Here is a 13,383-nt window from a genome sequence, read left to right as displayed (position 1 = left end):
GGTTTTGCTTTGTCCATTTAAATTCATGTTTGCTGATTTTGCTGTGGCTTTTGACTTGCATTTTTCCTTTATTTTGTAACCATTTTTCTTCAATAAAAAAAGGATTGTTTTTCACAGCCAAGTGTGGTGGATAGTTATCTTAGGGCCTCGTTCCCTGCTCTGGATTGCAACAGTCATGTTGTTTTGAAAGTGCCTTACATTGTAGAACACTCATGGGCGAACTTTGGTCAAGTTTGCCCATGCCTGGTCTAGCTCTTCCAGAGCTACTCCCAATTATCCCAAAAGTTAGGAGCAATTTGTTACCGGGGGGGGGGGGGGGGGAGGGGGGAACGGGACAACACAAATGCTCACAGACAACACCCAAACACACCTCTCAGTTTCCTCTATGTGTTGAAGGTTGAACAGCAGGGACGGGACGATCTTGTCCATATGTTGTGGGTCCCAGATGTTGGCCTGCAGCTCGTCGTTCACCGTCTTGCGGACCACCCCTTGCAGCCCTTTAATGCCCGACATCCGGATCCTGTTTCGAAAAGTGTGGGAGAAAAGATAGAGGAAAAAGTTAACCTTATCCAAATGTTAAGAAGAAGGGAATCTATCCCTTTCAAGGTATTTCTGCATCTGCAAGCCACAAATCTTGATAAACAAAGCAGTCTCATGAAATGTTCATACGCAATGGAACCCATCAACCTTCCTAGATGCACTTAGAAGGGAAACAATTAAGGCAATCATTCTTTCTCTATACAATGCAATGCCTATTTAAGGCCTGTGGTGGAGGCTCCTGCTTTGGAGGCTTTGAAACAGAGGCTGGATGGCCATCTGTGGGGGTGCTTTGAATGTGGTTTTCTTGTTCTTTGGCTAAATGGGATTGGACTGGATGGCCCACCAGGTCTCTTCCAATTCTAGGATTCTATGATTCTATAACCAAGAAGCACAGAAATCTAGGGTCGGAAGAGAACCCCAAAGGCCATTCGGTCCAACCATCTTCTGCCAGGCAGGAGGACACTATTAAAGCCCACCTGACAGATAGCCATTCAGACATTCCACAGATACATAACCTTCACTTGCCTAGTTTCCAAAAGACCTCACAGCTCTGAGAATGCCTGTGGGAGAAACGTCAGGAGAGAATGCTTCTGGAATATGACCATACAGCCTTGAAAACTCACAGCAACCCATCCAGACTCTGCTTCAAAACCTCCAGAGGAGACTCCATTGGACTCCCAAGCAGTAGTCACTTCCACTAGAGTAGGAAGTGACCCCCCAAAGGTCATCTAATGCTACCCCCTTCAGGGTAGACATAATCAAAGCCCTCCTGACAGATGGTCATCCAACCTCTGTTTAACTATGAAAGGAGGAGATGCCACCAGACTCCCAGGCAACATATATTCCGCTAGAATTGAAAGAGATTCCTAAAGGCCATCTAGTCCAACTTCATCCTTCTATGGAGGAAGGCCCGATGCAAACCATCCTGACAGATGGCCATCCATTCTCTGCTTTAAACCAGAGTCTTCTCTGGTTTAAAGCAGAGAATGGATGGCCATCTGTCAGGATGGTTTGCATTGGGTCTTCCTCCATAGAGTATCCCAGCCTCTCAGGTAGAATATCCCACTGCTACACAGGTCTTAGTATCAAGATGTTATTCCTAACATTGGAATCTCTTTTCCTGCAATTTGGATCCACTGTGCTAAAGACCCAGCAAAACTACAACTCCCAGGATTCCCTAGCATTTAGTCATGGCAGTAAACTGGTGTCAAACTGCATTCATTCTGCAGTGTAGATGCCCCTTCAAAGGCACACAGTCATAATATGTCTCCAAAGGGAATATTTCCATAACAAAACAATACAATGCCTTTAATGACATCCAAGCCACTGAAACTAATCTCCAAAAGATAATATTCCAAAAAGATAATAATAGGCAGCCGCCACATTATTATTTATGGCACCAAGAGATAGCGCACTGAAATACAGAATATCATATACCACAGGAAGATAGGAATCCCATTTATTTGTGCAGGAACTGTGTGTGCAGAGGTCTATTTTTAGGTTGTTATCTTTTCTTGGAGATTAGCACCGGTTGTTTGCACGCTGCTAAAAATGTACGATATGACCTGGCATCTTTTGATGCCTTGTTTGAAGACCTGTGTTCTTAATAGGATTGGGACATGGATTTGTAGCAGCTAAAGTGACGTCAAACTGCATTCATTCGACAGTCAAGACAAGGAAAAAAGGCGGAAAGTGATAAGAAGAGAACAATTGGGACTTTATATAAGCAAATACGAGGGTTGAATGAAATGTAATGCCTCCACCTTCGTTACTTGGGTTTGGATGGGAATATTTTAATAGATCAAACACAGAAATAATCCTTAGAATGTGCTCTTTAACTACCACTATTCACTTTTCCACATAATCACCAGGCAATTGGATACATTTCTGCCAACGATGAACAAGTTTTCTGAAGCCATCACGGAAGACCAGCAACCAGCGTCTCACAGTTCTCTCAATGTCTTCATCAGAAGCAGAATGATTTCCCCGCAGATTTTCTTTCATTATCAGGAACAGTGAAAGTCAGACGGTGCTAAATCTGGACTGTATGGAGGATGCCATACGGTGGTGAGATCTAGTCTCTGAAGTTCTGCTGTGTACCCATCGTGCACAGATCTTCCGATAGCCAAGCAAAGCAATAATGTGACCCACACATTCTTGCGAAATGCCGATTATGCTTGAAATTTCTCTCTGAGTGATACGACAATCGTCCTGAATCAATCTGTCAACCTTTTGCTTGTGAAACTCAGTGGTTGCTGTCACAGGACGTCCAACTCTTTGTTTGTCATGCAAGTCAGATGTTCCCACATCAACATCTTTCAACTTACGCACAGTACTCACATCAACACAATCGCCATCAACAGCTTGCATTCTCTAATGAATCTCCTTTGGGGTGACACCTTCTGCTGTCAAGAATTCAATGACTGCATGTTGCTTAAGTCGCATTGACTGACCGTCTGCGCAGGGTTCCATACTTCGCACTTTAACAACACAACCGTTCAGTGCTAAGGCTTCCTGGCAAAATGGAACTGTAGAGGAGAGTCTACTGAACAAGCCAGTACCTGCCGCATACCAGTACTGCCATCTGTTGAGGAGTTACGAAGGTGGAGGCATTACTTTCCATTCAACTCTCGTAGAAGGGGAAAGTGGATTAATTGAGACTATTGCTGCCAAATGGGGATTATCGGTAAAAGTTGGAAGCCTCTCCTTTGTAGGGTTGCCAAATTGGTAAATAACAAAAATGAAGGAGAGTTTTAGCATGGCAATGTCTACATCTACACTATAGATATTAATGCGGTTTGAACTGCCATGGCTCAATGCTGTGAAATCCTAGGAGTAGAGAAGGCTCTAAACCTTGTAAAACTACAACTCCCAGGATTCCATAGCATGAAATCAGTGAAAGCGGCGTCAGGCTGGATTCAATAGAGTCTAGATGCACTCAGTGTTGATTTCCAACTCCAGCCTATGAATCCATAACAGAAAATAATAATAATAATAATAATAATAATAATAATAATAGATGATCATCATATTATTATTGTTGTTTTGTTGTTGTTGTTATTGTTATTATTATTATTGATGATGATCAGGCCCGTAGCCAGGATTTCGTTTCGGGGGGGTGTGTGAATTTTTTTCAGGGGGGGTCGGGGGGGCTGAGTTTCGGGGAGGGGCTGAGTGAAAGAGGGTCTACCCTAGCAAACCTTTTGTATCATTACCCCAATATCCCCATGCATATGGGATATATTGAGTATGGTGATCAGATCATGATATGAATAAACATAACAGTTTAAATAATGCACCAGTAAGGCCTTTTTGCAAACCACCATGAGAATTTCGGGGGGGGGGGGCTGAAGCCCCTCAAGCCCCCCCCCCCCCCCCGGCTACATGCCTAATGATGATGATGAGGGCTGGGCTTTAGCACAGCTGGTTAATCACCAGCAGAAGTAGATCACACCAATTGAAACGTTAGCCATTCGAAGCCCGGGGGCAGGGTGAGCACCCTATTTTCAGCCCAGCTCACTGTCTACCTAAGCAGTTGGAAAACAGCAGTGCGTAGATAAATTAGGCACCGCTTAAATGGGAAGGTATTTTACAGAACTATAAAAAGGAAATACCAAAAAATGCCTGCAATCAAAGGAAGGAGGAAGTCTGTGATCAAGGGCTCTTTGTCACAGAGAATGGCGCAACAGCACCCCCCCCCCCCCCCGTGGCCAGAATTGAGCACAACCTCCAGCATACCGAAGTTGGGAAAAATGCCGACATATACCTCTGTCCTGTCTGCTTGATGGCATTGAATGTCTGTTGTGCATGTGTTCTGTGATCTGCCCTGAGTCCCCTTTGGAGTGAGAAAGGTGGAATATACAGTGATCCCTTGCTACTTTGCGGTTCGCTTTATGCGGACTTGCTGTTTTGCGGGGTTTTGTAAATATTAAAATGAAAAATAAAATATTTATGTCCTCTTAAAATGAGGCTGGTGTGCAGGCTGGAACTCCCTCCGCCATCTCCATTTGCCCTCCCGTGACTTGGAGCGCTTGTGCGGCCGCTCCTTCTCATGGCCCAACCCAAGGGGGCTGCCTGCTTCTGTGGTCTCCGCAGATCCCGGTAGAGCCTGCAGAGCCATGTAGACAGCAGCAGGCCAGGGAGGAAGGCCTTCCCCACCACGCCTCAGACCGCTGCACCTCTGTTGTCCACTGAGACCAGGGAGGCAGGCCTTCCCCACCATGCCTCAGGCCGCCGCACTTCCGGGGTCCGGAGGTGCGGCAGGAAAAGCCTGCCTCCCTGGCCTCCATGGACACCGGAAGTGTGGTGGCCTGAGGTGTCACGGGGAAGGCCTGCCTCCCAGGCGCATAAAGAAGCGCGGGTAAGAAAATCTGCAAAGTAGGGACGCAAAGTAGAAGGCAGGATCATCAAGTTTGCAGATGACACCAAATTGGGAGGGATAGCCAATACTCCAGAGGACAGGAGCAGGATTCAAAACGATCTTGACAGATTAGAGAGATGATGGGCCAAAACTAACAAAATGAAGTTCAACAGGGACAAATGCAAGATACTCCACTTTGGCAGGAAAAACGAAATGCAAAGATACAGAATGGGGGATGATGCCTGGCTCGAGAGCAGTACGTGTGAAAAAGATCTTGGAGTCCTCATGGACAACAAGTTAAACATGAGCCAACAATGTGATGTGGCAGCAAAAAAAGCCAATGGGATTTTGGCCTGCATCAACAGGAGCCTAGTGTCTAGGTCCAGGGAAGTCATGCTACCCCTCTATTCTGCTTTGGTTAGACCACTTTACCTGGAATACTGTGTCCAATTCTGGGCACCACAATTCAAGAGAGATATTGACAAGCTGGAATGTGTCCAGAGGAGGGCGACTAAAATGATAAAAGGTCTGGAGAACAAGCTCTATGAGGAGTGGCTTAAGGAGCTGGGTATGTTTAGCCTGAAGAAGAGAAGGCTGAGAGAGGACATGATAGCCATGTATAAATATGTGAGAGGAAGCCACAGGGAGGAGGAGGGAGCAAGCTTGTTTTCTGCTTCCCTGGAGACTAGGATGCGGAACAATGGCTTCAAACTACAAGAGAGGAGATTCCATCTGAACATGAGGAAGAACTTCCTGACAGTGAGAGCTGTTCAGCAGTGGAACTCTCTGCCCCGGAGTGTGGTGGAGGCTCCTTCTTTGGAAGCTTTTAAACAGAGGCTGGATGGCCATCTGTCAGGGGTGATTTGAATGCAATATTCCTGCTTCTTGGCAGAAAGGGGTTGGACTGGATTGATGGCCCATGAGGTCTCTTCCAACTCTTTGATTCTAGGATTCTATGATTCTATGACGCTATATTAATTTTAATATTTATACATTATGCTAAAATAATGTATAAATATTAATATTAATATAGCATCACTACTTCGCGAATTTTCACTTATCGCGGGTGGCCTGTCTGTAAATGCTGTAAATAAATAAATAAATAAATAAATAACATATTTACATCTTTCTCTACTAAAGGGAGACTCAAAGCAGGTAACAGTTAAAACCATAGCAATGTATGAAATAAAACCTATAGGTGGTCAGTTGAAACATTCACACCTACTCCAGCAGACAAGAGTCCTTTGTCCCACCCTGGTCATTCCACAGATATATAAACCCAATTTTCCTAGTTCCTAGTCACAACCTCTGAGGATGCTTGCCGTAGATGCAGGCGAAACGTCAGGAGGGAATGCCTCTAGACCATGGCCATATAGCCCGAAAAAACCTACAACAACCCAATCAATAGGTTACTTACTATTGATTGATGGATGTGTTCTCCCCCAGGCAAGGAGACACATTCCAAGCCCTCCCGGCAGATGGACATCCAGCCTCTGCTTAAAAACCGCCAGGGAAGGAAACAACACTGGAATCCCAGGCAACATATTGGACTCGCAAACAATTTTGCTATAAGGACTTTCTTCCTAATGTTTAGATGGAATCACTTTTCCTGCAATTTGGATTCATGGCTCTGGACCAGCCGAAAACAAGCCCAATGGGACATCCTTTTGTATATATCAACATGGCGCTCGTGTTTCCTTTTCTCTCTCCTCTCAACCTTCTTTTCTCTAAGCTAAATATCCCCAGCTTCCTAAGACAACCTCAGAAAAATTAATAGTTTCCAGAGCTTTGACCATGTTGGTTTGCCTTCTCTAGACACATGCCAGCACATATATTTCTGGTAACTAAACCATAGAAAGTGAAACTTTCTAACACTAGGCCATATATTGTCAAAGGCTCTTATGGCTGGAATCACTGGGTTGTTGTAGGTTTTTCGGGCTATATGGCCATGTTCTAGAAGCATTCTCTCCTGACATTTCACCTACATCTATGGCAAGCATCCTCAGAGACCTCACAACCTCTGAGGATGCTTGCCATAGATGCAGGCGAAACGTCAGGAGAGAATGCTTCTAGAACATGGCCATATAGCCCAAAAAAACCTACAACAACCCATATACAACGTTGTTTATAAGTTTTTAAAAAACTGTTTTACATTAGGTTTGTCTCAACATGTTTCTAATTAATGCATTTCAGTATTAGTATCAAGTCAATGCAGAGTTTACAGTATGGTATAGCATGGGGTGTATATATAGTGTAAGTTAGGCCTGTTATTAATAGTGACTCTCAAGCAACCAGAAACGACATTTCTCCGGCATCTACAGAGTCTTCTTTAATAATTGCAAATGGGGGAGGAATGGGTTGTTGTAGGTTTTTCTGGGCTATATGGCCATGTTCTGGAGGCAATTTTTCTCCTGACGTTTCACCTGCATCTATGGCAAGCATCCTCAGAGGTAGTGAGGTCTGTTGGAAGTAGGAAAAATGGGTTTATATATCTGTGGAATGACCAGGGTAATGTTTCAGCTGATCACGTTGATTTGCATTCAATGGCCTGGAAGCACCTGGGGGGAATCTCTTGTTGAGAGTGAATTGATGTGCCTGATTGTTTACTCTGTTGTTTTGCTGTTGTAATTTTTTGCCCTTCTTTCTGTTTCTGGTTCCAAAGGGACTCCCGATGTGCCAGGTCCAAATCCACTCCCTTGGAGGATATGTTCCCCCATTTCTTTCCTGGGCACCCCCTTTTTGCACCCGTCTTTGTCCAGGGGCGAAGAGAGGCAATTACATTTCTCAGCAGGCTAATTATAAGGTGGTGCTTCTTTGCAAAGAAAACAGCAGGAGTGGAGAAAACAAGGGATCTCCATTGGGGGCCAGACCGGGTGGGAGGAACCCCACAACTGGTTCTTTTCAGCTCCGAGGGGGGCCCTCAAGAGGCATGAATTCACAGCCCTCCTTTTCCGTGATAGGTAATGAACCCAATGGGGAGCGTGAGTCACCCGCCTCCATCAAAGCCAAGAGGGAGATGCTGTTGGAGGAATCAGGACAGAACATCACATTCTCCTTGTTGGAAAGGATCAAAAGGCAAAGGCAGTTCTTTGATGTTGAAGGAAAGAGAGAAAGAGAGATGGAAGGAGGGAGAGGCGGAAGTAGGGAAGCGGGTGAAGGGTTTGGTAGACATGGAAAAGTCTTTTGGATATTTTTCAGAGGAAGGGAGGGAGGTAGGGATTGAGGGTGAAAGAAAACAGAAAGGAAGGAAAGAAGGAAGGGAGGGAAAAGGGAGGAAAATGGGAAGAAAGGAAAGAATGAAAGAAAGAAAATATGGGAAAGAAGGAAGATGGAAATGGAAAGGAAGGAAGGAAAAAGGAGGGAAGGAAAGAAGGTGGAAATGAATGAAAATGGAAAAGAAGGAAGGAAAAAAGAAGGGAAGGAAGGTGCAAATGAAAGAAAATAGAAAGGAAGGAAAGAAGGAAGGAAGGAAGGAAGGAAAATATGGGAAAGAAGGAAAATGGGAATGAATGAAAATTGAAAGGAAAGAAGGAAAAAAGGAGGGAAGGAAGGAAGATGGGAATGAAAGAAAATGGGAAGGAAGGAAGGAAGGAAGGAAGGAAGGAAGGAAGGAAAATATTATTTCCATCTGGAAATAAAAGAACATTGAAAGGAAGGAAAATGGGAAGGAGGGGAGTAAAATGGGAAGGAAAATAGGAAAGAAGAAAGGAAGGAAGATAGAGTGAAAGACAATGGAGAGAAAGAAAGGAAAAAAGGAAGAAAATGGGAAGGAAAGAAAGAAGGAAAGAAAGAAAACATGGGAAAGAAGGAAGATGGGGATGAATGAAAATGGAAAGGAAGGAAGGGAAAAAGGAGGGAGGGAAGGAAGGAAGATGGAAATGAAAGAAAATGGAGAGGAAGGAAGGACAGAGGAAGGAAGGAAAAAAGGAGGGATGGAAGGAAGATGAGAATGAAAGAAAATGGGAAGGGAGGAAGGAAGGAAGGGTAAAAGACAATGGAAAGAAAGAAAGGGAAAAGGAAGGAAAGAAAGAAAATATGGGAAAGAAAGAAGATGGGAATGAATGAAAGGAAGGAAGGAAAAAAGGAGGGAAGGAAGGAAGATGGGAATGAAAGAAAATGGAAAGGAAGGAAGGAAAAAAAGAGAGAAGGAAGGAAGATGGAAATGAAAGAAAATGGAAAGGAAGGAAGGAAAAAGGGAGGAAAGAAGATCCACATAGTTAAAGCTATAGTATTCCCCGTAGTAACCTATGGATGTGAGAGCTGGACCATAGGGAAGGCTGAGCCAAGGAAGAGAGATGCTTTGGAGCTGTGGTGCTGGAGGAAAGTGCTGAGAGTGCCTTGGACTGCGAGAAGATCCAACCAGTCCATCCTCCAGGAAATAAAGCCCGGCTGCTCATTGGAGGGAAGGAGACTAGAGGCCAAGATGAAGTACTTTGGCCACATCATGAGAAGACAGGAAAGCTTGGAGAAGAGAATGATGCTGGGGGAAAAGGAAGAGGGGCCAACCAAGGGAAAGATGGGTGGGTGGCATCCTTGAAGTGACTGGATTGACCTTGAAGGAGCTGGGGGTAGTGACGGCTCACAGGGAGCTCTGGCCTGGGCTGGTCCAGGAGGGCACCAAGAGTCGGAAGTAACTGAACAAATAAACAACAAGAGTGAGGGAGGCCAGGCCCACTGGATGGAAAAAATCAATTTAAGCCAATAATGGATTTTAAGGATCCACACTCAGGCCACACAACAATTGTATTATGAACATCAGGGAGTCTTCAAAAATGCAAGATAGCAGTCTACATTTTTAGCATCTTGCAAACGACCGGTGCTAATCTCCAAAACAAAGATAATATGCTAAAAATATACAATGCTGTGACTTACGGTGCCAAAAAGATAACACTCTAGAAATACGCACACAAACAAATGGCAATCTTTATCTTTCAGTCGATATGATGTTCTGTATTTTCAAGGCATTATCCCCTGGCACTGTAAACAACAGTGTGGCGGTTGCCTTTTATCTCTTTAGAATATTAGTTTTTGCAGAGTAGAATTGGCTGCTTGGGTGTCACTGAAAGGAGCTTCTATTGCGATATTGTGAAAAAGATTCCTATCGGGGAAATTGTGTTGTTGATGTGTGTCTTTCGAGAGGCTGCAGACTTAATGCACTTTGCCACCACTTTAACTGCCACAGCCCAGTGCTTAAGGAATCCTGGGAGATGTAGTTTGGTGGGGCACCAGCACTTCCCTTTGCAGCACTTCCCTTTGCAGAGAAGGCTAAAGACTTTGTAAAACTATAACTTCTAAGATCCCATAGCATTTAGCCATGGCTATTGTAGTGGTGCCAAATTACATTCGTTCTATAGTGAGGGCTTTGATCGTGTCTTCCTGCCTGGCAGAACGGGGTTGGACTGGATGGGGCCCTTCTAACTCTAGGAGTCTACCTACCTATATAATAATAATAATAATAATAATAATAATAATAATAATAATAATAATACTTTATTTATATTCTGCTCTATCTCCTCGAAGGGACTCAGGGCGGATTCCAAACATAATAGGCAAACATTCAATGCTACCTACCTACCTCTTTCTCTGGAGGCTTTTAAGGAAAAGGCTGGAGAGCCATCTGTTGGGAGGGCTTTGATGGTGTCTTCCTGCCTGGCAGAAGGAGGTTGGACTGGATGACCTTTGAGGGACCCTTCCAACTCTAGAATTCTGTCTATCTATCCATCCACCCACTCAACCACCTATCCGCCCATCCACATATCCACCCTTCTGTCCATCTATAAATTCACTCATCTGTCTGTCTATCTATCCATCCATCCACCAAATCCACCCTTCTATTTATCCACCCATTCACTCATCTATCTATCTATCTATCTATCTATCTATCTATCTATCTATCTATCCATCCATTCATCCATCCATCCATCCATCCATCCATCCATTATTCTATCTATCCACCCGTTCATCCACCCATCTATCTATCTATCTATCTATCTATCTATCTATCCATCCATCCATCCATCCATCCATCCATCCATCAAATCCACCCTTCTATTTATCCACCCAATTCACTCATCTGTCTGTCTGTCTGTCTGTCTGTCCGTCCGTCCGTCCATCCACCAAATCCACCCTTCTATTTATCCACCCATTCACTCATCTATCTATCTATCTATTCATCCATCCATCCAATCCACCCTTCTATTTATCCACCAATTCACTCATCTATCTATCCATCCATCCATCCATCCATCCACCCTTCTACCTATCCACCCGTTCATTTACCCATCTATCTATCTATCTATCTATCTATCTATCTATCTATCTATCATCTATCCATCCATCCATCCATCCTCCAAGCCGCCCTTCTATCGATCCATCCATCCATTTTCCAAGCCACGCTTCTATTGATCCACCAAATCACTCATCTATCTATCTATCTACTTCCATTCCTCCCTCCCTCCTTCCTTCTCTGGAGGTTTTTAAACAGGTGCTGGATGGCCATCTGTTGGGAGGGCTTTGATGGAGTCTTCCTGTGTGGCAGAAAAAGGTTGGACTGGATGTCCTTTAGGGTTCCCTTCCAGTTTTATGGTTCTATGACCCACTCACTTTGTGCGGATGTCCAAGTCGTCGTAGCTCGAGTGGCACATTTCGCTGAAGCGGGAGACAAAGAAATCGTAGCTGCGGTGGTACGAAGGGGTGTCCTCCTCAATGTTGGCAAACTTCACAAACTGCAAAAAAAAAAACAAAACAGAAAGCAAGGAGAAAGAATAAGGTAGAAAAAGATTAAAATTTTGCAAATAGATTGAAATTAGTCAACCCCCAATAGCCACGCATTCAGCATCAGTGGGGCCATCAACCACAGCTGGAAAGAGGTCATTGATTTCACGTTGAGACTTGAGTAAGACGTGTTCAGTCTTTATTTTAATGTAATTTCATTATGTACATATATGCAAATACAGTCTGGAAAGAGTTAACTGAACCATGGAGGAAACGGCATTCCTAGAGATGTCATAAATCAAAGTGTATAGAGTAATGGACGCAGCGTCATGCGTCGTACATCATACCTCACTCTGGAATGCAGGAGGTGTGGACTTGTGCTGATAACAGTGTGTTCGCGTGTTCGCAATGTGACTAACACACGGAGAGGAAGCAGTTTTACGATGTGCTTAGTGTTAAGTAGTTTCTAATGTTTATAGCTGTAAATAAAGCAGTTTATAGCCTGAGGTGGCTGTGATTGATCGTGTTTCCTGCCTTGCTGTGTGGCCGATGCCACTGACAAAACAGTCAATGCCAATTAGACGTACAACATATATAGACAGACACAGAGGCAGTTTAACATTCCAGCTTTTTCAGCTTCATGAGGGTATGTTCGATTCTCATCACAGGGGGAGCTGCTGCTTCACCGTTCACTTGTGACACCGAGTCCTTTGATGGAGTACTTCCTCATTCTTCTGCACACTTCCCATTTTCCTTCCCTCCTGCCCATTTGCTGGAAGGTATTATGGCATCGTAAATTAGTTAAATTATCCTCCCCACATAAAGTGGTACCTAAATTTCCTATTTGACAGATGAAACTGTCTTTCGAGCTGCATAGGTCAACAGCAAGCTTAGACTATCAATGGTCGGGAGCTCACTCCAACCTGGGCTGGCTTCAAACTCATGACCTTTCAGTCAGTAGTGATTTAATACAGCTGGCTACTAACTAGATGCGCCACAGCCCAGTTCCCTTTGACAGAGAAGGATAAAGACATTGAAATACTACAACTTCCATCATTCCACAGCACTGAGCCATGGTAATTAAAAGTGGTGTCAAAGTGCATTAATTCTACACGTAGAAGCACCTTTAGAGGAAGATCCATTAAAGTTTATACATCTGCATTAATCAATTATATATGTCTATATAACAAAAACACACCTGCAGATATTTTTCTTGCAAGAGAAAAGAGGGCGAACCATGTTTAGGAAACAATGCGTTCAAGGATTTTAGAAGCTGGCAGCCTAATAACCTATCATTTCCACTAATATAATTTTATTTTATTACATATATATGTCTTTTCTGCAACCCAAGGTTGGAAGGCATTTGCAACCTGAGTTAAAATACCTCGTTGGATTAATATAAAAGCTTTGTTGCATTATTAAGGAAATGGGTTTCTGGCACTTTAAATGCCAACCATCAAAAGTGCTGAAGCTAATCATATCAAAGGATATTTTCTCAAGGATACGATAAAACCAAACACTCTGATGCTTTGAGTGTTGGAATCACACTGTGTCCAATTCTAAGCACCGCAACTGAAGGGAGATGTTGACTCTAAGTTGGAATGTGTCCAAAGATCAAGCTCAGGAGAACAAGCCCGATAAGGAGCGGCTTAAAGAGCTGGGCATGTTTAGCCTGCAGAAGAGACACCTGAGAGGGGACTATATTATAGCACCACGATGCTTTGAGTGCTGGACCAAGGCTTTTGTAGCCCAGGATTTGAATCATTTTG

The 13,383-nt window shown here is 43.9% G+C and overlaps 1 protein-coding gene across 4 annotated transcripts in view; it reads right to left on the bottom strand.

Moving 5' to 3' along the window:
• The window catches only part of EFR3B (EFR3 homolog B), a 148,939-nt gene that overhangs the window by 47,601 nt on the left and 87,955 nt on the right, over nucleotides 1-13,383 (bottom strand). For all 4 annotated transcript variants that reach the window (XM_060754713.2, XM_060754712.2, XM_060754714.2 and 1 more), the window contains exons 5-6: nucleotides 11,504-11,625; nucleotides 371-520 (exon numbers count right to left, since the gene is read on the bottom strand). In XM_060754713.2, coding sequence (XP_060610696.2) covers nucleotides 371-520; nucleotides 11,504-11,625 — 272 coding nt within the window. The remainder of the gene's footprint in view (nucleotides 1-370; nucleotides 521-11,503; nucleotides 11,626-13,383) is intronic.

The sequence above is a fragment of the Anolis sagrei genome, chromosome 1 (assembly GCF_037176765.1).
Source record: "Anolis sagrei isolate rAnoSag1 chromosome 1, rAnoSag1.mat, whole genome shotgun sequence".
Taxonomy (NCBI): Eukaryota; Metazoa; Chordata; class Lepidosauria; order Squamata; family Dactyloidae; genus Anolis; species Anolis sagrei.
Note: the sequence above shows the minus strand (reverse complement) of the source record. Positions and strands in the feature narration are given on the sequence as shown.